General features: G+C 40.9%; 4 protein-coding genes across 6 annotated transcripts; 2 read left to right on the top strand and 2 right to left on the bottom strand.

The window, feature by feature from the left end:
* Positions 1-417: 417 nt before the first annotated feature.
* On the bottom strand, positions 418-2,470 carry LOC146689768 (dnaJ homolog subfamily B member 9-like). The gene is made up of 2 exons (XM_085435780.1): positions 2,254-2,470; positions 418-1,963 (listed from the first exon to the last, which is right to left on the bottom strand). Exons 1-2 carry the CDS (start codon positions 2,468-2,470, stop codon positions 1,494-1,496), a joined length of 687 nt encoding a protein of 228 aa, XP_085291906.1. The 3' UTR covers positions 418-1,493.
* A 366-nt stretch (positions 2,471-2,836) lies between these two features.
* On the top strand, positions 2,837-6,752 carry LOC146689767 (THAP domain-containing protein 5-like). Its single transcript, XM_085435779.1, has 3 exons — positions 2,837-3,646; positions 3,852-4,038; positions 4,387-6,752. Exons 1-3 carry the CDS (start codon positions 3,561-3,563, stop codon positions 5,089-5,091), a joined length of 978 nt encoding a protein of 325 aa, XP_085291905.1. The 5' UTR covers positions 2,837-3,560; the 3' UTR covers positions 5,092-6,752.
* Positions 6,753-10,045: 3,293 nt separating this feature from the next.
* Positions 10,046-19,718, top strand: pnpla8 (patatin-like phospholipase domain containing 8). 3 transcript variants are annotated; one of them, XM_085435778.1, is made up of 10 exons: positions 10,046-10,107; positions 11,441-12,464; positions 13,493-13,642; positions 13,740-13,891; positions 14,073-14,167; positions 14,281-14,452; positions 14,631-14,688; positions 14,859-15,053; positions 18,148-18,343; positions 18,480-19,718. In XM_085435778.1, the coding sequence occupies exons 2-10, from the start codon at positions 11,583-11,585 to the stop codon at positions 18,752-18,754; spliced, it is 2,175 nt and encodes a 724-aa protein (XP_085291904.1). In that variant the 5' UTR covers positions 10,046-10,107; positions 11,441-11,582; the 3' UTR covers positions 18,755-19,718. The 3 variants fall into 3 exon arrangements, with proteins under 3 accessions (XP_085291904.1, XP_085291902.1, XP_085291903.1); XM_085435776.1 differs by having other exon boundaries at positions 10,094-10,159; positions 11,445-12,464; XM_085435777.1 differs by lacking the exon at positions 10,046-10,107 and adding an exon at positions 10,530-10,838.
* akap14 (A-kinase anchoring protein 14) lies at positions 10,069-11,071 on the bottom strand. The gene has a single exon (XM_085435781.1). It carries the CDS (start codon positions 11,028-11,030, stop codon positions 10,518-10,520), a length of 513 nt encoding a protein of 170 aa, XP_085291907.1. The 5' UTR covers positions 11,031-11,071; the 3' UTR covers positions 10,069-10,517.
* Positions 19,719-21,532: the final 1,814 nt, after the last annotated feature.

Below are 21,532 nucleotides of genomic sequence, written 5' to 3'. Positions count from 1 at the left end.
CAGTCAAATCAACTATTAAGTTTCACATAAGAATCATCCAATGTGCAGTTGTGTTGTGTTATGTAAATATCCTTGAGTGGATCTCTCACTTACTGTACAAAACTGATACAGTCTGTTTATCTGAGACTGTATAACACGTATGCATGTAAAACAGTGTGCAGAAGCCAGTGCAGCAACTTGCACTTTGTGGCTTCACACATCAAGCAGCTTCTCCTTTTAGTTGCATCTCATCTCATGAGACCACATGACACGGAACTTATTCTACATTTGCATTGGTGTGTGCTTCACATGAAAATATAATTCATATTTTATAATCAGAATACAATCATAAACAATAAAGCACATTAATAACAAAGACCAATTACATAAGTGCATTACTGCCTCCCTCCTTTCCCAATTCAGTTAAACACAAGCACAAACTTTCCTCTAATATATATTTTTTTATTCATTCTCCAAACATTTTGCAACCAATTGATATTCAAGACACTCACGCACGCATTCAAAGTGCAGACATTAGACAATGACATTTACACAGCACGGTCTATAGAAGATAGGCAACATGAAGAGCAAAGGTGCTAAATATTGCACATTATGATCAGTTTAGGGAATCTTAACTTGTCAGACCACTCAGTTTGACTGGCAGATGAGCCTGGGTGGTTTTTGTGATAGCTGGTCCAAATGAAAAAACAAAACAACAAACAAACAAAAAACAAACAAACAAACAGCCAAGCAATCACGCATGCAAACACCTCCGCCGACTTTGCCTGTGGCCAAGTCTGCCAGTTTTTGTCATAGGACTGATGTTAATTTCCAACCCTGACTGAGTAAAAGGTAGATGCCACTCTGTTGGAAGAGGAAAAAAAACAACAACAACCAAAAAAAAACCTAAACGAGGTAACAGTTGATAATGGCCAAACTGTACACATTCCAGGTGAATGTAGTGCATCCACAAATGCAGTTAGAAGAATTGATTGTTAATGTATCCTTTCACCAAAATAAAGAAAAAAAAAAAGGGGGTTGTCAGGAAACCAAATGTGCAAAACCTGCAAGTCTTGGTTTTGGATGAGAAAAAGGTTTCTATTGATGAGATAAAATAAAATATGGCCTATATAGCTGCAGAGTTATGGTTTCCCATTTTCACAAATGTGAATTCTAACGCATCTAATTGCTTCACTGCTCAAGAGAAAAGTACTCTTTTTAAACTAAGCATAGGCCATGCCTGAGAATCAGATTGTAAACATAACGAACCTGGAAAGCGAGGTGATAGGGAGGTATCTGACTGATCTTAAGACTTATTACTATGCTATAATAATAATATGAATGAGTTATTGCTTGGAAGCAGCCATTTTTCAGGCTAGCTTAGATATTTGTTCATACAGGAAATTACATGCAATTACAAAAAGCCACACAAAGCCACTCTGTTTCACCAAGTGATAAATTAGCTTTCAATTTCAAAAACCACAAAGAACCCCCCCCCCACTATCCAGCCTGTCTTAAGAGCAGTCAGTGAAGGTGGTCACCATGTTCCCCCTACGCTGCGTCACTGTCCTGCAGTGTTGCTTCCCTGAGCCCTGAAATCTGTTCTCAGTCCTGGAGCTGTGCGTGTGAAAGGAAAACATCTTCTCCAAGTCCTCAAACATATCATCAAATAGTCCTCCGCCAAAGCTGCCCTGCTGAAACTGCCTCCTGTGCCCATTCATGGCCTCTCGATGAGCCTGGAAGTGGCTGTCAAAGTGTCTCTTGTGGTGGGAATTAGAGTGGGAGTGAAAGTGGTGTTGGTGGTGTTGTTGTTGTTGATGTTGACCAAAAGAGTCAAAGTCTTTGAAAATGTCATCAAAGTTGAATGACTTGAAGTGCTGGTTAAAGTCGTAGTCTCCTCCTCTCTGGCCCTCCCCTGATGAAGCACTATGTCCAAACTGGTCATACTCTTGCCTCTTCTTATCATCCGATAAGGTTTCATATGCTGGAGGACACAAATATATATATAAGATTAAATTCATTAGGAAATAAGTTACAAAAAGCACAGAATGGGGCGTGTAACCCTTTAGCCGTTACCATAGTGTGCAATTACGTCAACAAAAACAAGGAAAGGTGCGACTGCTGGGGCAGATCCTCCCCTTTAAGTCCACTCTAACATCAGAATCCTTAAAAAAAAAAAACTTTTAAGTAGCAACTATTTTGCTTTTAGGTCTCTAGATCAACTGTATGAGGACTCTTTCCCAACAATACAGACTGACATAATGTGTAACTTACCCTCTGCTATTTCTCTGAACTTGGCTTCAGCGTCTGGCCCCTTGTTTCGGTCAGGATGGTACTTCAGGGCCAGCTTGTGGAAGGCCTTCTTGATCTGCCGCTCGGTAGCATCTCTCGGCACCCCTAGTATGTCGTAGTAGTCCCTTTTGGCCAGAATGAACTCTGAGATGAGCAGAATATGCACTGCTAGCAGCAACGTCGACTGCGCTGTGGCCATACTGGTGGTTTAGACACCTTTCCGTCTGTGAGAACAGCATTTAGACAACTGTGTTAAAAACGTTTCACACAATTCTGAAACACTTCTGAAGCCTTAAAAGGATAAAATTGTTACCGTTTTGTCAAACGATACAAGCAGTTATTAACTTTCGAGCGAGTCTGAAGGCAGAAGGCGTCGCAAACAAGAAAAATGACAACTTTTACTGGAAAAGAGGAGTAACTAGTTTGACCTTTTAAAAGCTTGTAAATTATACCCTATAAAGAGCCACCGGCGGCAGCTAAGTTAAAGTAGCTAAGTTAAAACTGAGAGCTTACCTGTATACAAGGTAACAAACAGCCTGGGGATACTGGTGTTAATCGCCGGAGGTTCCAGCTCAGCTGATGTGAAACGAAAGCTAACAGTTGTTGTCTAGCTGCATTCCTGAGCCGTAACACCACGACTCGCAACGCCATTGGTGGGTTTCCGAACACAGTGATTCAGACCGTTGTGATTGGTGGAAAATATGCGCACGTGGAAGATTTAAGGCCAGGGCGGAACGTAGGTATAGGTAACGCAAGAAAATAATCTGCTTATCTTTTCCGCCTTTGCTTTTCTATTCAATTTTGACGTAATCGATTTAGCAGAATTAGAATACTTAAATAATCCGAGGGTTGGGGAAAACGGAAGCATTGAAAGTCAATAGTAAATTTAAATGAAAGATTTCAAAGATTAAAACGTCGATTGTACTTTATAGACAAATGCCGTAAGACCTATACAGGTTTTGCCATCGGTACATTTTTTATTTAGCGCGTGCGTTATTATTTTGTAGGTTTTTATTTAATACAAATAATGAAAATAATAATTTTATTTAAAAAAGTTATATCCTCATAGGGAATCTTAATTTCGATGCAAATATGTCTAATAAGTGATGACGTGAAAGAGCCAGTAAAAAAGAAAATAAATGCTGTACACGTCACTTCCGTTACGAGGGCCACAAACCGGATATAATCATCTACGAGCTGGTGTGTGGGTTTTTTTTTTTTTTCTTTTTTTCTAATTGTATCCTCGAACGGGTCTCGCCGATGTGTTTTCATGTAGTCTGTCTACAGATATGCCACGCTACTGCGCTGTGAGAGTTTGCAGAAACCGTGGGGGGACTGCATCAAGACAAGACAGCAAGAGAATCAGCTTCTACCCGTATGTTTTTGTTGTTTTAGTTAATCTGTAACGTGTTGCTTGGCTTAATTGGTGAAAGATGTCACTTGCAGGAGGTGCAAAAAGGATGTCATCTAAGTATATCATAGTGCTTGCTTGTAATGACACGAGGGTAGTGTTGGGCTGATCCAAATCACACTCCAGTGCTTAGAGTTAAAGCTCTCTATTATCGGTCTATCTCTCAAAGGTTTCCTTTGCAAGACAAGTCCAGGCTTCAGAAATGGGTGAGCAACATGAAGAGGGAGCAGTGGACCCCTAGTCGACATCAGTATCTGTGCAGTGAGCACTTTACAGCGGACTGCTTCGATATTCGATGGGGAATCCGGTACCTGAAGAATACAGCCATCCCCACCATTTTTCCTTCTAGTGAAGATGTATGTATCTAGAAAACATCAAGCTCAGAATACAATTTTAGCTTCTTAATAACTTCTTAAACTTTGAGTATAAAGCGTAGTCTTGTGGAGTTAAGCCTGTATTTATATATATATTTGTATATATTAGTACTATGTTATAACAGTGACTGCAAGGAAAAGAGGTAGTGAAGGCAGGTGAGTTTAAATACCTGGGGTCAACCAATCAAAACAAGAGACAGGGTACAAGAGTGGTGACGAAGAGAGTGCAGGCAAGGATTTAAGCAGTTTCTTACCACGCGTTTGTTGCGCCAAAACTTGTTGATTTTCTGTTAATTCCCATTAATGAAGACCTTTTATCTTTTATTCCAGGACGATGAGAAGAAAACGACAAACCTGAAAAGAAGCCTCAAGGCTAAAACCAACATTTCACTCGGTGATCCTGAGCTTGCAACATTCGACTCTCCTGCCAGTAAAAAAAGGCCACTCATTTTGAGCAAAACAGGCAGAAAGTCCCAGTCAGCAGTGATAAACAATATGTCTGGGGAACGCACAGAGATGGTATTTGAACCTGCAGTGTTGGACTCTCATTTAGAACGTTCTGAGATACAGACTGGTGCTTGTGAGAAACCACTTGATGGTGAAACGGCAGCACAGTCTCCAAGCAGGGAACTCTGTTCTGAAGAGCAGGCCGAGTCCACTGTGACTGTATTGTGCTGTGAGCCAGGTTCATTCTCTGATGCAGGGGCAAACATGGATGGAGATGCATTCCAGGCAGTGCTGGGTCAGGCTTTTAGCTTTGTCCCCATGGAACTGGTCAAGGACAAAACCACAGGCTGTTTTTTAGCAGAGAGTGGACTCACTGATGAAGAGAAGGTTTCTGTTTTTGAGCATTCGTACTGCAGACCGGATACTGACAAAGATGAGCTCTGGAGGAAGATCTTGAGTTTGCACGCAAAGATCTTAGAACTGGATCGCAGGGAGGAGAGCACGGTGGCTAAGATCCGTGCCCTGGAGAACGAGGTAGCCCTCCTGAAGAGGGATGGTGCTGTTTTTAAAGAGAAGCAGAAAGTTTAAAAGAGTGTATATCATCTGTGCTGGTCTGAATTTTTACAAGATGGAACGAGATGTTAATATATTCTTACAGTTAATTTGCTTTTGTAGAAATGTTGCAAATGCTTTCATACAAACCTTACACAAAGCACACCAGAAGACGCTGCGCTTCAGTCATATGTCTGCTGGATTCCTTAATGCTGACCTGAATTTATGCGTACACACATAATAAAGTCAGACCAGCCTCAGACCATGCATATCCTCAAAGGATGAAGCCATGGCTGTTTTAGACAATTTAAACACAATTTCTAACAAAATAATATAGCAAATACCTAAAAAAAAAGAAATGACAATAATAACAATGTAATATATATTCATGTATTCATTTACAGTTTTAAAAATGTATAAAACTATAACACAGAAATAAGTGTAATGCATTCTAATGAAGAAAACACAAAATATGTTTTACATAACACAAAAATGGGGATACCTTATCACACCTGTGATCATATCCCAGCTTTAAGTGGTTAAAATGGGGGACAGATAACAATAATAATAATAATAATAATAATAGTAAATAAGCATGGCATTGATGTGCTTTCATCATTGGTCCATTTATTGCGTCTTTAACATCAAACCTTTGTACTTCTGTCTGAACAGAAGCTTATATGATGTGGGTTTTTTCTCCTCTTTTTTAACCATTACGACTGCTGTGCAAACACAGAATTCATGTTCAGTAAGCTCACAGCTTTCTCCACCATACACATCACCGTCTCTCCACGCATTCCTATATAGAGAAATGTGGGGTGGAACAATGTGGCACATGCCTGTTGGGTTATTATCAGTATAGTGATGAGGAAAACTGGCTGGTGTCCATGTTTGATTGAATGAATGAAAGAAGGCCATTGTGCCTCATTTTATCCAGCTCAGTGTTCTACAAAACGGTTCCCTGCTTCTGTTATTACACACGTGTATCAGATCATCTTTAAGGTTCCACCTGCTGGAGCTGGATTACAGCTTCTCACTGCTTTGTTACAGTGCATAATTATTATTATTATTATTACGGGATGCAGTGCAGAAGTTTTAGGAACCTTAGATGTGGTATCTGAACGGACGCAAATTCTGCAACATGACTGCAATCCAGAGACATAAAGAACAAGAGCCCTGCAGCAGATGCGTCTGAGGTGCTGCAAAAGAGCTGGGGCAACTTCTCTGAGATGCTTGGAACGGCCTTTCTGCTGAGAAGCTTGAAAAACTGTGAAAGTTTTCCTGTTCTTGCTGTTTCAAAGTTGGCCACGCCAAAAATGCATTACTGCACTTTATATAAGTTATATTTGCGAGAATGTTTAGTGCCTAAGACTTGTGCACAGTAATTTTCTACTCTATCTTGTGATCAGTTTTAACTTCCTAACTTATTAATGGTTATTTGACTGCTGCCCTGTGCAGCGTTGTTGCATTTCACTGTGTGGTCTGTCGGCAGCTTCCTTTGTTATACTCAGTTTGTTTGCTGCACGATGTCACTGTTATCACTTATGCATTTCATATGTTTTCTTTTAACAAGATTTAAGTGGTTTACATTTAATGTACTGGTGTGCTGCTTAAGTGCTACATGTTATACAATTAGTCATTTAATTGTGTTTTGTTTTAAGACTGAATTAATATAAATAGAACTGGACAAACTGTGATACCTTGATGTGCTGCTGGTAAATTCTCTCCATTTTAACTCTGTTGTATCAGTGCATTCATTCATTTTTTTAAGTTTTTTTCTTCAAACATTTAGTCTGCAAAAAGAGTATTGAGTGAACATTGATGCAGGTGTATTGTGATGATGGCAAACTAAGCATATGATTCAGTTTTCATGCAGGGGCATTTTTTGTGCAGTGTAGATTCAAGTGACAAGGGTCAGGTGACCACAAGTCTAGATTTTCTGGGTTTGAAATTGAGCTGAAGACTACTGACAATGTGTTCATTTGTTTTTCTCCTCATGTTTTGAAAATGATGGTGATCCAGCTTAAGTATATCTCTTTGTGCTTCAGCTCCACCTGCTGGAGAAAGAAAATCATCATCACTGTCTTTACACGATGCTTTACACAATAGCTGGCACCTATTTAAGCACAAATTGCTGTTGTTGCCTTTATGCCTCTCAAACTGGAATTGAAATAATGCTGCTGTGCATTTTCAGTATTGGGATACTGCTATATATCTCAGAGATATCTCAGCTTTCTTCTTCTTTGGTGGATCACAGTAAAAAGTGTTTTAAGTCATTCTTACAGCCTGCTTTAGCCTAAACTAGTAAAAGTCTGAAGAGGTACTTCAAGCCAGGTGTTTTACTTTCATCCAGCCATCCATCAATCCATTATTTTAATACCTATCCAGATTCAGGTACCACGGGCAGCAGTCTAAGCAAAGACATTACCACCCAGGCATTCCCAGGTCAGTCTAGAGACACTGACGCATTCCCAAGTCAGTTTAGAGACATTTAGGCGTTTCCAAGTCAGTTTAGAGACACCCAGGCGTTTCCAGTCCAGTCTATAGACAGCTAGGTGTTACCAAGCCAGAAATTCCTCACCTAGGAGTCGTCCAGGAGGCATTCTAGTCAGATGCCTGAATCACCTAAGCTGTCTCCTTTCTATATGGAGGAGTGGCGGCTCTACTCTGAGCCCGTCCCAGGTGACCAAGCTCCTCATGCTGTCTTTAAGTGAGACTCCAGACACCCTTTGGAGGAAGCACATTTCCAACACTCGTGGGCTTTCTCTTTTTTTGAAAAACGAAAAACACTCAAAAAGAAACAAAGGCAGACAGAGAGAGTTGTCTATAACTCTACAAAAGCTGTGCAAAAACAACAGTTACACATCTTTTGAGATATTATATATGTTATCAATATTCTTTTTTTAAACATCAGGATTATCCACAGCATCATGACAAGTGAACTCTGTCCACGCTGTTCTTTTGAGATTAAAATGATAAAAGATTATAAAAGATATATCTAAAACTTATATCTAAGTTTATTTGAACACTGACTTTTTAAGTGTCAGCGAACCTGTGTGTGAAGTTCTTAAAACTTCTGTTTTAAGATGAAAATAATCATTTAAAAATGTCAGAGTCTCTTTAAAATGTGCAGGTCGATTGTTTTGTGTTTGACCTTGTAATATCTGCTATGACTAGGGAGATTTTAAAGGTTGTGCCCATATCCTTCGCAGACCTTGGAAACTCAGCGTACAGATAAGCGTCTCTCATAGGTCCAGACTTTTTGCATTTGTGATTTAGATGAGCAACAACTAGACAAATAGGATAAGCTATTGCTTTTTGGCTGTCCTGCTACTCAAACGGCATCTTGTAAATTTGTTGTTGCTTAAAACAACCGTTTACTGTATACCGAAATGACCTTCAAGCTACTGAAAAAAAGTACTAAATACCACGTATCTTTGTCTTAAAAAGGTTAGGTTTTGATGCAGTGACTTGTACTAGGAGCTACTGAAGTAGTCATGCATATGGCTTGGTGGTAGTTTCCCTGGTATAATCAAAAAACAGCTGACATATAGACTGAGGATAATAGAAAAGTGAAATTGAATAAGAATAGCAGTAGATTATTGCCCCAAAATTAATGAATATAGATGCCTTATTGTCAAATAGACCCCCCAAAAAATCCTGCGAACAGAGTTTTTTTCCTGCTTATGTTTTAACAGAAGGGGTTCTTCAGTCTAAAAGTTATAAGTCTAAAAGTGTTTACTGTGAAACCATCCATATTGGAATGAGCAATAGTGCCATGTCGTGACCAGATCAGTAACATTACCTCAATTTGGAAAGATAATTTAAACCAAGCATTAATAAGAGCATGAGATAACACAACCTTAATGACTTAACAGAGATTCATCACATTGACTGAACCAAACATATTAAGTGAAAAAAAAATTAACTGTAGAAAAAGAATTAATTGTTAAAGAACACAAAAAACCGTTTATTTGAAATTTCTTGTGAGACATTTAAAGAGACATCACTTATATCTCAGTCAAAGGGCAGGGGGGCTGTCAAGAAGCCATTCTTAATGAAGGGAAACAGAGACATAAGGCTGATGTATGCCAAATTACACAAGAAGCTTCATATGGGGTTGCCACAGCAGATGGATCCATAGATTTTTATACCAGGTGTCTTTAATGATGCAGTCCACCCTGACATTGTGCTCAGTCTTGTACCAAAGTGTTATATGTCATGTGTTAAATATATTTGTTAACTACTAGGCTATTGATCCACTATCCTACACATAAAAACCCAACAAATGTGACATTTTTGGTTCAAATCTTTGTCTGTATGTACAGAAGAGATGGTGGAGGCTATGTCATAGTTTAGAGACACACGGGTGTTCCATTAGTTTTACCAAAATGAATGAAATAATGGACACAGAAAAGTAAAGATCATCAAAAGATTTTGATCCACCGTGCAATACCACCTGGAAAGTATCTGACTTTTTTCAACAAGACAATGATCCCAAACCTGTTTCCCTGTGCTCTCTTTTTCTTTCCTCTTTTCTTTCTTCTTTTCTCTTTCCCCCACTTCCCAATTGTGCATGACAGACCCTACCTGAGCCTGATTCTGTCAGGAAGACGTCTCTTCTTGTTAAAATGGAGTTCTTCCCTCCACATTCGCAAAGTGCTTGATTATTGGATTTTTTTCTCTAATACTGCAGGGCCTTTACCTTACAATATAAAGAGATGACTCTTGTTGTGTTTTGCCACCATAGCACAGTAAAGAGGGTTTTGTTGAAAAGGAACTTCCCCCTTACTCTTTGTTGTCATTTTAGAAATGAAAACCTGTGGCTCTCAAAGGATTTCAAGATTTTAACTGATGTTGTAACGCTCCTCTTATCTCCTTATTCCTAATGTGTTTTTACTGACCTCTAGTGGCACACCTAAACCACTGCAGGGGAAACGGTCCGCTGAACTATGCCCTCATGCGTAACTTCCTCTCCTCTTCCTGTTTATTTTTTTCTAAGGTACCATCCTCATACTAATGAAACACTCCAGGAGCTCTGGGTTCCAGAAGGTGAGGAGACGATCTGCTCATGTTGCTATCACCAATAGTGTTAGAAAGGTAGGTGTTTTATGTTCACTAGTATTGCTGTCAGGTACCAGCGAGGTCACATGTTTACGTTTAGACGTCTGTTTAGTAAGCTAGCTTTCAGAAATCATGGGTCAGGTGCTTATTCCTTCACATAAGCGTGTTATATAAAATAAGAAGCTTTCTAGTCACTAATACGTTTGAATTGGTTCTGCTAACGCCTAGCGCCAAAACAAACTGTACAAAGCAGACCCAGAGAACAGATAATGGTCGTTATTTAGCCTTTTTTGTGTTTCGAAGTATGTGTGGTGGGGTGCTAATGAAGTTTAAAAGCACCCTCACAGTGCAGAGCTAACACCCAGGAACTTAAGGAGCGATATTTTTATCTGCTGGGTTTAAAGGTCTACCATTCGTTGGAGCAAAGTCTTGTTCTCTATAACGTCCACCAGCCACTTCTCTCTAAACCTGGTCCTCCCCGGTGTGTGCACCAGTTTGTTTGACTCCACTATGAAGCTGACTTCCACTGGTAGAGTTTGAGGTTTAACCTTCGATACATCCACGACGAAGTAGACGCTAGCTGTCCCCCGAATTGGCTTCCTCGGTGTTGGGGTGCTGAATCGGGCCCGGTAGTGGTGGAAGGTCCGGTGCTCCTCCTCGGTTGAGCAGACAAAGTCCACACTGTACAGCCAGCAAGAGGGGAGCTCCCACGTTTTAATGTAAGCCCCAATCTGCTTTTCCCCGACATTCACTGTGAAGTCCTTGCAGGCAGCCCATGGGATATCATCCATCTCAGCCTTCTCAGTGCGGTGGTGTCGGTCCAGCAGGGTTTTTACAAGCTGAGCTGACTCTGTTGTTAGGTTCATTGTTGTCCCCCTTTTTAACAGTATCTTGATGAAAGTTGCGGTCATTTGTATTGTTTGTTGGACTGTTTCTATAGTTACCGGTCAGACGGCGGCCTCTGTTGGCCAAATTTACAATGGCAAGCAAGTTAACCAATATCGCCCTGAGCTTCTGTTTGGGATGTTTTTGTTTGTTTTCTGATTTCACCTAGCTGTTCGGAATTAGTTTGAACTGATAAATAAAAGAAAAGCACTATATTTGAACTGAGAACATTTTTTTAAAGTATTTCCTCATATCCATCATATAAGGTATATTTTAGCATAAAACAAAGTCACTGATTTACAGTGTTTAAAACACTTTATTAAGTGCAAAAAAGCCCAAATTTAAGGTTTCCATATGAGGACACTGGGTTTCCGGCTGATATACAAGTGTTCCTCTTTATATAATTTCCTTTTTATCTCTGTTTTTATCTTTACAGGTAGTGTGTTGCAAGCAGCGAACAATAAACTCATGGCAGAAAGCCTCCCAGAATGCTGCTGAATTTGCCAGAAGTTATCGCCTCATCTGTTTGCTTGAGGAAAGTATTTCTCTCCTGCCATCCCCAGTGAAACAGGAGACGTATGTCACGGATTAGGATCACACTTGACAGTGTTACCAAGGCAGTAGGTGGCACAGACTTCATCTCCAAGTTCTCCCGGCTCAAGGCGGGGGGCGGCGGTGGCACAGCTGAGAGCACCCACGCAGAAAAGTCTCGGGTAAAAGCCGAGACAGTAGCCTCAAAGGCTTCACTACCTGAAACTACAATGAAAGTAGAAGATGAACGTGAGGAGACAGATAAGGAGCAGCAGCAGATTACAGAGAAGCCCTTTGTTTCCACAAAGAAGTCCATGTCCACTTTGGATTCAGCAGCAAGTGTTTCTGCCCCGTCCTCTAATGTGGCAAAACAAACTATGCAGCTGCTCCAGCCAGCAGCTCTGTCTACCAACATGGATGAGACCTACAAAACGCTGGCCAACCACATTGACGCTTATTTCGGACCCAGCACAGAAGGAGAGAGCAGGCAGCAGCAGCACATAGAAGGGGGCGATCATGTTGCTGGACCAGTTCCTCAGTTTTCCTCTCAGAAGAAGGGGGACCACATTCCTGTTTTGTCCCCAGTAGGAAAAAGTGTTGAGGCGCCAGCTAAAATTCCTGCCTCTTCCTCTTCGCCTAGTCCTCCAGTAGAGGCTCCTTCTGCCGAAAGCAAAGCTGTGGCGACGGCCTCCCCTAGAAAAGGCTTCACTCATTATCTGTCCTACCCTCGGCCCAGTGTTCAGGCTTTTGTCGGCAGCTACATCGCACCACTGGTCCCCAAATTTAGAAGCGATTCCAAAAAAATGGCAGACACGTCTTCAGATGTTGCCGTGGATGATGCCACTCCAGAGAAGGAAGAAGTAAAGACGGAGAGTGAGGAAGAGAAAGCCGACAAAGCAAAGCAAGAGCTGCTAACTCAAAGGGAAAAGGTGAGGTGTTAAATGTGATGCTAATGACCGATCCATGCTTCAGAGCTTTGATTCGCATTCACAAGCAAAACAGAACAGGAGAGGAGAAGCAGTACAATGAAAAATTTAAATAAAAGCTAATGCCAAAAACATAGATGAAATGTATTTACACTTTCTTCAGTAAATTAAAATAAGATGGAATTATTCTGGAGAGACGAGATCCTGTCAGAACTAAATAAGTCACGTAGAAAAATTAAGTTTGGAAGTGATCCAATCAGAAGGAATCTTCTTACTTTCCTTTGTGCACATTTGATTTGTCCATCGTAATTTTTTTTTGAGAACAGGACAAAACATCAACACTTGTGAGGAAGAGAAGAGCAGGTATATGGTCACATTTCTAATTTTATGTCAAGGGAAATTAAAATGCTTTATGAACTGTGTATGAACTAAAATTAGACTAAATCTAAAAGAATCCCAATGACTAAGCTATGACCTTTTAGACTATGACTAAAAGATTATGACTAAAACTAAATCTATATTAACACTAGTTCTAAGAAATGAAGATTACACCATGTGGGAAATATGCATCGGTGTGTACTGCTCCCTTTACTGTCTAATGAAGCTGGCAGTTAAGGACACGTGAGGCAACTGTTTCTCAAACTAGAGATCTCTCATAGTCACGTGACTGGATCTTCCTCTTCTCCTCCTCCTGTTCTCCTTTCATACCGGTTACAATTAGATCACCTCGTTGTGTGAAGGGAGTAGAATGAACTCATCCTTTCCTGCATGTAATAACCTTTTATTTCAAACCCACAAAGGCTGCCCCTCCACATGTCGAACTACCCATAATTATTGCTTCAGCTCCCAGATATATACAAATGTATGAGGTAGCGCAGCGTGTCTTTGGGCATGGAAGGGATGGTTGATAATCCCCCAAAAATGTTATAAATGATGAGCTCTACTATTTGTCATTGTCATTTAACACATATCCAAACAGTTTCCACATTATTTTTGACCTTTGCTTTATTTTGTCTGCGTTTGTCACCTAGATAATAGCCAGGGTGAGCGTAGACAACAGGACCAGAGCTCTGGTGAAAGGGCTGCAGGCTGTCACCGACGTCAAACTCCTCACTGCTCGAGTGGAGGAGCTTAGCAGCCATCTCCTGGAATTCCCAGAGACTCGAGTTGTGGCCATCAAGGTTAGTGCTGTTTGTAATTTCAACTTGTTCTTGTAACATGTGGGTTACATGGTCATTAAAGTCATTCATTTTCTGTGTTTACTATTGTGACTGATAGGAGAAAGTGCTGCCCTGCCTTCTACGACTGCGCCAGGCCAGAGATCTTCCTCTTCAGGCTGCTGTGAGAGAAGCGTTGGCCCTGACTGGCTACACTGAACCAGTCAAAGGCAGAGGAATTAGAGTCCTGTCCATAGATGGAGGGGGAACAAGGTGCGGCTTTTGGAAAAAAAGACAGACACCCAGATTATATTAAACTAGTACAGAGTACAAATCTACTGCACATGAATGTAAATGAAACAAACTTTTTAAACACGGTGATCAGCAGACATCAGTCTGTCTAAAGTAAAAGTGTTGCGGACACAGACTGAAATATATTGTTAAACTGTTCCAGGGGATTGCTGGCCCTGCAGACTCTCCATAAGTTGCAGGACCTCACAGGGAAACCAGTCCACCAGCTCTTTGATTACATCTGCGGGGTCAGCACAGGTATGGTGTTGCCACCTCTCTCTTGTCGGTCTGTTATAAGCTTAATCCATCATTTATCTAATCGATTAAAGGATTTTAGGTGTCAGCTGTCCTCACTTGTTCCTTTCCATTAGGTGCCATTCTGGCTTTCATGCTGGGGATTTTCCAGGTCCCCCTGGAAGAGTGCGAGAAGATGTACCGGGAGCTGGGCTCGGATGTGTTCAAACAGAATGTGATCGTTGGAACAATGAAGATGGGCTGGAGTCATGCTTTCTATGACAGTGAAATGTGGGAGAACATCCTCAAGTTAGTCTGCAACACTCTTTCATTGCTTATTTAAAAAAAAAAAAAAGGTCTGTTTTTTCTTTCTTTTTCTTCTTTTTTTGTACACTTTTTGCATTCTTTCTTTCCTCTCTTCAGTCCTCAGCTTCAAAGACACCAGGATAGTCTAGAGTATTTGTATGTAATTTTGTGTTTTCTTTAGAGAACGGATGGGTGATGGACGTATGATCGAGAGTGCCAGGGATCCCCACTGCCCAAAAGTAAGTGTTTGAGTGCACACCCATGGGATTTTGTTTAACATCTTAATATTTCTAATGTGCCTGTTTAGTTTCATTTTCTTTTCTCATTGTTTATACCACAGAGGACTTAGGACTTGAAGGGTTTCATGAAACTGATTTCAAAATTAAAAAGTTCTTTTCATGCCCACTAGGTGTCAGCAGTGAGCACTATTGTGAATAGAGGTCTTCCTCTGAAGGCATATGTGTTCAGGAACTATCGACTCATGCCAGGAGTGAGATCTCACTACCTTGGAGACTGCAAACACAAGATGTGGCAGGCTATCAGGGCCTCGTCTGCCGCTCCGGGCTACTTTCAGGAATTTGTTCTGGGAAAAGACCTTCATCAGGTACAACATGAATGTGAGACAACTGGGAGATGTTTGACTGTTCAGTTTATTCAGTTTATTTATTTTTAACTTAAATTTAAGTCTGAACTGAACTCATCTGTCCATCCACTCATGCTGCTAACTGCTTATCCACTTCACTAACTAAATCGCAATATATTAATTTAGTTATTGTGTCTTGGTTTCAGTTGACCTTCACATTTTCAAAACCATAAAAATAATTATCTGTCACAAATTAAGCCTAGAATTAAGCCAGTGTTATGGAAGTAACAGGGATTGAGATTGGCATGTGAAAGTGCACGTCTCTAAGAGGTTTGCTTTCCAGGAAATCTACCAATCCGCTTCTGCCACGATGCTGCTTTTTTAAGGGACCAGTGCCAAGGACACAGGCACTGCGTGCAACAGCAGTGGCAGTTTTATTTATATAGAGCATTTTATTACACATAAACTAAGCTGCAGTGCATCGTGTGTGTTTGTGCATCAAGGATATATGTGCAGATTTGTTCCACTATTTCAAACTCACAACCTTGGAACAGCCCCATAATTGGCTCTTCCTCTTTTCTGGCTGTCAAGAGCCTGAAGGACAGAGGGGAAAGTCAACAGAATGGGGTGGCGGTACAGAGAGAGAGAGAGAGAGTCCTCAGACCTGGTCTGTGACCTTAAACATCAATGGTATCCTCCTTTTTACACCCCGAGAGGCCTTCCTCGAGGGAAATTGCAAAAGTTTCTGATTCCCTATGAAAGAGAATATTTTAAAGGAACCGTGTCTGTGTGGAGCCTATTCCAGTTGTCACAGAGCGAAAGGAAGGGTAACACCCGGGACAACCCGACAAGCATGTGGGAGGCGAACCCATACGAGCAAAGTGAGAACATGCAGACTCTACAGAGATCATCAGTCAGCCCGTAATATTGCCCAATATGTCATTTAGGTTCTAGTTTGGATTCTTGTCAGATGTATTGTTTTTTTTTCTCATTTTAAAAACTGATTGCTTTTAATGTATTAGGTGGGGCTTAGACGGTGGCCCTGAGAGTTCAAATGTGCTGCAATTTAAGAAAACACACTGGTATTTTGCTGTACTCTAATAAATCTGGAAGTTGCCCAGAAAGACTAATATTAAAGTGTTATTTTGAAGTGGTATTATTAGGGCAGGATATCTTTAGATGATCTTACAGGCAGCAATTCTCCTCAAGGCTTAGCTTCATTTTGATAACCTACTTAAGCAAAATTAGCCTTGTCCCTTCTTCTCTCCCCTGCCATTTTCTAATACAGTAGTCCTTGTAGACCCCCCCTTTTGTGTTTCCTTTTTTTTTTTTGCCAATAACAGGTCATAATCTACACCTCTGGTCTACATAAGCCTTGATACTTGTAGACATTATTGGTTTAGAACCAAAGGCCTGCTCATTCTTTGCCCGGAGAGCTTCTTTTGTGGCACTATCCCAGGAAAAGTGCTCTAATCTTTAGTTAACAAAAGCTAAGCTGTCTGCTGCTTTCTCTCCATTTATTAACAAGGCAAATATGACATGGCTGTAATCTCCCTTTCTATCCAACACAATTACAGTTACATTTCTGTGTGTGTGTGTGTGTGTGTGTGTGTGTGTGTGTGTGTGTGTGTGTGTGTGTGTGTGTGTGTGTGTGTGTGTGTGTGTGTGTGTGTTTCTGTTTGCACATTTCTCTCCTCACTTACACCTCTGCAAAAAGTATCTGTTTCCCATGCACTGGGCTGACAGCAGGGATGGAAAGACAGAGACTGAGAGAGTTATGTGCGTTGTTCTCCAAATTCCTCTTGGAGCCAAATAGTGTTTCATCAACATTTTGAGCTACCCTCGCCACCCACTGATCTCACTCCTACTCTAGTTTTCAGCACTTGCAGCGGTATTTCTCAGGAGAGTTCTGCCACTGCAAGGGATTAAAAAAAACACACGAACACATTCAAGTCCATTGTTTTCATCATACAGCATTACTAAGGAGTTTCTTGCAGTCACTGAGATCAGAGGGGTTCTGAATGTCATTTAGTGTCAGAGTCAAGAGGAATCTGTGTGGTTTGTCTCAGCAGTGCAGCTTATAGTATACGAATATATATGAATTGCTTACACCTTTGTCTTAACAGTCACACAATCAGGCTTAAAATGACACTTTTAATGTTTTATTGTACCATAAGAACGCCTTGAGAGCAGAGCAGACCCATTAAGATCAACATTTACTGTGGTCTAATGTAATGTGGGATAAGTGAAGAGCAGAAGAAAAGATTTTTGTTACCAGGAGCTTTCTGCTTTTGTTTGTTGTCCTGGTGCTACTGACCCGTTACAGCCTACGGTCACTGAAGAGTGAAACAGGGAACTCTCATCAGATGACACTTTGAGTCTGATATAAATGTGCATCCTAAAATGATTTCTAAGTCTTTTATGCTGGTTCTGTATCCTTACAAACTAAACTACTGCATTAGTTTCATTGCTTTTCTGTTGCCCCACCACCTGTAGAAGAGTGGAAATAACCTTTTCCCACTTCTCTGTGGGGCAAGATGGAGTGCCACACTCTCACACTATTTAATCTCAGCCAAAAGAACTTCAGTGCTTGGATTAAATTCAGAACTGAACTTGGTGAAAGGCTGACAAAGAGCAGAAGCAGCAAAACGGTTCAGACAGCCATTGAGCTGGATTATTCTTTTTTCTTTTCTTTTTTTTTTTCTCTGTTCATGATTCTGTCAAGAATCTGTTAACACTATTTAGTAAAAATGCACACCAAATGGGTAGTGCAAAAGCAATGGGATAATACAAGAAAGTTGTAAGATTAAAATCCTGAAACGCACTGTGATTTACCAGTGAAGCTACATTTGTACTGTAGGTAGTTTCTGTCCAAATGATCCAAATGCAACTTATTTTTGAGGGCAGATAAAACCACTGTTTTCCGGGCTTGTTTACTTCGTTTTCCAGCACAGCACATCTCTCGCCCAAAGCTGTGTAGCTCCAGGACAGCCTGTCCACTTCACCTCATTTGTCCTCAACATGCTGTCACAACAGATATATGTAAGCTAAAGGACACATACCAAAAAATCTTTCTCTGCACAATAAAAACATGGCAGCCTTTCTTCCTCTCTAGGATGGAGGACTCCTAATCAACAACCCCACAGCTCTGGCCATTCATGAGTGTAAGTGTCTGTGGCCAAACACACCCCTGCAGTGCGTGCTGTCTCTGGGCACCGGGCGATACGAGACAGCGGGCAAGAATAGCACAACCTACACAAGCCTCAAGACCAAACTGGCTCACGTCATCAGCAGTGCCACAGATACAGAGGGTAGGACCACACAAAATGTTGTTTATCAGTGTTTGACATCCCACAAGCAGTTATTTCTAAACGAAAGGTTAGAGGTGGTGTGATGAAAACCAGTATTGGACAAAACAAAAAACATGTCCCTCCATCCTTATTTCAGAAGTACACACCATGCTGGATGCTCTCCTGCCCCCGGACACCTACTTCCGTTTCAACGCCTACATGAGCGAGGACATCCAGTTGAATGAGAACCGTGTAGAGAAGCTGAACTTCCTCAAGAGCGAGGGCGAGCGCTACCTCGAGCGCAACGAGGCCAAGCTGAGGAAGGCGGCTAGCATCCTGGGCCAGGAGAAGAGCGCCATGCAGCGACTGGCCGAGTGGGCCAAGCTCAAGGCCGACATGTACGAAGGTTTCCCCTTCGTCTCCAAGCTCTAGCCTGGTAGCAGTGTGACCCTAGGGGTTTGTTTTTTAAGGTACAAAGACACAGAGAGGGAGGCAAATAGACCCCCAATGGAATCAATGTTGTGGAAAAGATGCATACTAGGAGACAGTTTGAAGTTAAATTACAAATGTTTACACTGTTTTACCGCAGCTACCTAACACTAAAAGAAAAGATCCTTTGGTCATATTGATGTTTAATAATTAACAAGTGTAATACAATTTGCTGTTGGTGGGGAAGGATGTGTCTATAGTGGAGATGGAATGTTCTATTAGAACTGAGCAGGTTTTGACATTACAGCGGAAACCTTTACATGACTGAGGGAGGAGGAAAATGTAAGAAAATGCTGGTTTACTGGTTTTTGGGACGCACAAAGATGGGCATGTGATACCTGTTATACACAACAGTTTACCTATGGTTATTGGGTAAAGGAAGTGAGCTTTGTTTTCTTTTTCAGTAACTTGAATACATAAAGATGTAATTAATACATGATTGCACCGTGAGAACATGAGCGTGACTACCTATCTGTAACACTGTACACAAGTTAACACCTCACGCACTTTTTAAAGGGTAATTCTTAGCCTCTCTGTTGAGAATGATGTAAATACATTTTGTGGTAATTATGACATAAGTAATTATGAAGTGTTAGAATTTAACAATTTAAAAAAGTGTGCACATACCGCTACTTTGAAGACTGATACTAAAGTAAAAGAAAATGTTGTAATCTGGTAAAAAGCATGTCTATCCCGCTTTAAGCAGCTAGTTGTGGCCCCATGGTTAATATAAAGCTTTTACCTTGAACCTCAATCAAGCCTGATTTCTGTTTCTGCACAATTTATAAACTAAATAGACTTGACATTGTGAGAATCCTTCCTGCCCCGACCCCTTCCTTCATTACTTAGTGGAATGCCAAAAATGAACAAAATGTAATGATATAATAAAATTATACTGTCAAACCACTCTTCCTTCTTCCTTCTTGCACAAAGTGTTCTTCACTCACTCAGTCTTTGTGTGTTTACACACTACTTTGAATTTAATCCTTAGTTATTATTAAACCTGACCCTGGTTCTGCCAGAAGTTTCTTGTTGTTTAGAGGGGAGTTTTTCCTTCCCACTGTTGCCACTGTGGGCTCATCTGATAGTTTTGATTTTCTGTATTATTTTAGCATCTTTACCTGTCACTCATTTATAACATTTGGGGTGTTAGGAAACAAACCAACAGACAAAGGAACACCCAGTGTATTGAGGATTGCGTTGAAATCCTATACCATCCAAGAATGGAAAATCATTTTGTTTTCAAAACTGCAGAAATGTCTCTCCTTAGTTCCTAAACACCTAAAGAGCAAATAGAAGTGATTTTGTTTCTCTTTGTGTTTGTGTGTGCGTGTGTGATGTATATCTGCTTTCAGTTTCTGCTGCCTCAGTGTCATTTAAAATAAGGACACACACAAATCACAACGCGCCACACAAAAGACATGTCAATGAAGAATGCCAAGTGTCGTCTTATGATGAATTGCTTTTCTTTTTCCAGTTGCGCGCAAACTCATTGATTGTCACTTGAAATTCCACGGGATCATTCCTCCCAGTCATGCTGCCGTTACCCCATCAACATAAACGGCATGCCACTAAAAGCTGCACCTGCAAACACTCAAAAGCTACAGATATCAGAGTAGTGCAAGTATTTCCCTGCATTGATGTCTCACTCCTGCATTCAGTGTGTCAACATCACAGTTTGACATGCGGATTGATGGACCTTTTATTTTTTTTCTCTCTTCAGTACCAGCTTGAGATTGACTGTGGCCTCAGCCAAACGTCAGATCCTGATTTACGATCGTGCTGCCTACTCTCGTCCTTGCTCTAGAGTGATTTTTTTCATTAAGTGAACACTGATAACGGGGTGAGAGATCCTGCAGGGGTGTGTACAGCTACCAGTGTGGCTGAAAGTGTCTGTGATAAACATGGCTCAAAATACTCTTCGAGTCAGGAATTCCCTGACTGTTTCAAATTAAAAGTTCCACCCTTTTCGATATATTAACATGATTGATAGAGCGCTGACTTTTTGTTTTTATGTTATTTGTCCAAAATTTGATAGATGGCAGAGAATTCACTCTTCACTACTGTGGAATACACTCACAGCCCACTTTGTTTGGCATACCGGTTCAACAGCTTGCTAACACAAATAACTAACAGCCAATCACATGGCAGGATCTCAGTACAGTTAGGTTGCATGCTAAAATGTTTGAACTGAGCATTTACCCCTTAGTACCAACTGGCATTATTTAAACACCACAGCCTACCTGTGTATTTTCTAACCGTGTCCACCCCTTAATGACTACAGTGTAATCAATCTTCTGATGGCTGCTTCCAGGAGGATAACACACCTTGTGACAAATCTCAAATCATCTCAAACCGGTTTCTTCAACAGGAAAATGAGTTTACTGTACTCAAATGAACTCCACAGTCACCTGGTCTGAATCCAGTAGAGCACCTTTGTACAGCAGCACTGTGTGCAGGAAATCTGCAGCAACTGTGTGATGCTGTCATGTCAATATGCACCACAATCTCAGAGGAATATTTCCAGCCCCAGTTTGTATAATTAAGGCGCTTTTGAAGGCAAATAAGGGTCCAATGAGTTCCTGGTAAACTGGCCAGTGAGTTTGTATAAGAAGTAAAACTTTCATGCTGAAGGTGCTGCAATTTATATCTCAAGGTTTAAGACAGAGAGTGGGTCAGGGTTGGCTGCATTTCTACGTTTTCTGTTTATGTAGCAAATTA

The sequence above is a fragment of the Copadichromis virginalis genome, linkage group LG17, assembly GCF_057382275.1.
Source record: "Copadichromis virginalis isolate Kocher_CV1m ecotype Utaka linkage group LG17, C_Virginalis_male_GT1.1, whole genome shotgun sequence".
Taxonomy (NCBI): Eukaryota; Metazoa; Chordata; class Actinopteri; order Cichliformes; family Cichlidae; genus Copadichromis; species Copadichromis virginalis.
This window is presented reverse-complemented; position numbering and strand designations above follow the sequence as displayed.

What these genes read in the sequence shown, in the direction of transcription:
- LOC146689768 (XM_085435780.1), bottom strand. Translation starts at nt 2,470, where the DNA reads ATGGCCACAGCGCAGTCGACGTTGCTGCTAGCAGTGCATATTCTGCTC. An exon ending in GTTCAGAGAAATAGCAGAGG is followed by an intron (nt 1,964 to 2,253) that starts GTAAGTTACACA and finishes TGTGTCCTCCAG; the next exon opens with CATATGAAACCTTATCGGAT.
- LOC146689767 (XM_085435779.1), top strand. Translation starts at nt 3,561, where the DNA reads ATGCCACGCTACTGCGCTGTGAGAGTTTGCAGAAACCGTGGGGGGACT. An exon ending in AAGAGAATCAGCTTCTACCC is followed by an intron (nt 3,647 to 3,851) that starts GTATGTTTTTGT and finishes TATCTCTCAAAG; the next exon opens with GTTTCCTTTGCAAGACAAGT. An exon ending in TTTTTCCTTCTAGTGAAGAT is followed by an intron (nt 4,039 to 4,386) that starts GTATGTATCTAG and finishes CTTTTATTCCAG; the next exon opens with GACGATGAGAAGAAAACGAC.
- akap14 (XM_085435781.1), bottom strand. Translation starts at nt 11,030, where the DNA reads ATGACCGCAACTTTCATCAAGATACTGTTAAAAAGGGGGACAACAATG.
- pnpla8 (XM_085435778.1), top strand. Translation starts at nt 11,583, where the DNA reads ATGTCACGGATTAGGATCACACTTGACAGTGTTACCAAGGCAGTAGGT. An exon ending in GGGATCCCCACTGCCCAAAA is followed by an intron (nt 14,689 to 14,858) that starts GTAAGTGTTTGA and finishes CATGCCCACTAG; the next exon opens with GTGTCAGCAGTGAGCACTAT. An exon ending in CAGTGCCACAGATACAGAGG is followed by an intron (nt 18,344 to 18,479) that starts GTAGGACCACAC and finishes TCCTTATTTCAG; the next exon opens with AAGTACACACCATGCTGGAT.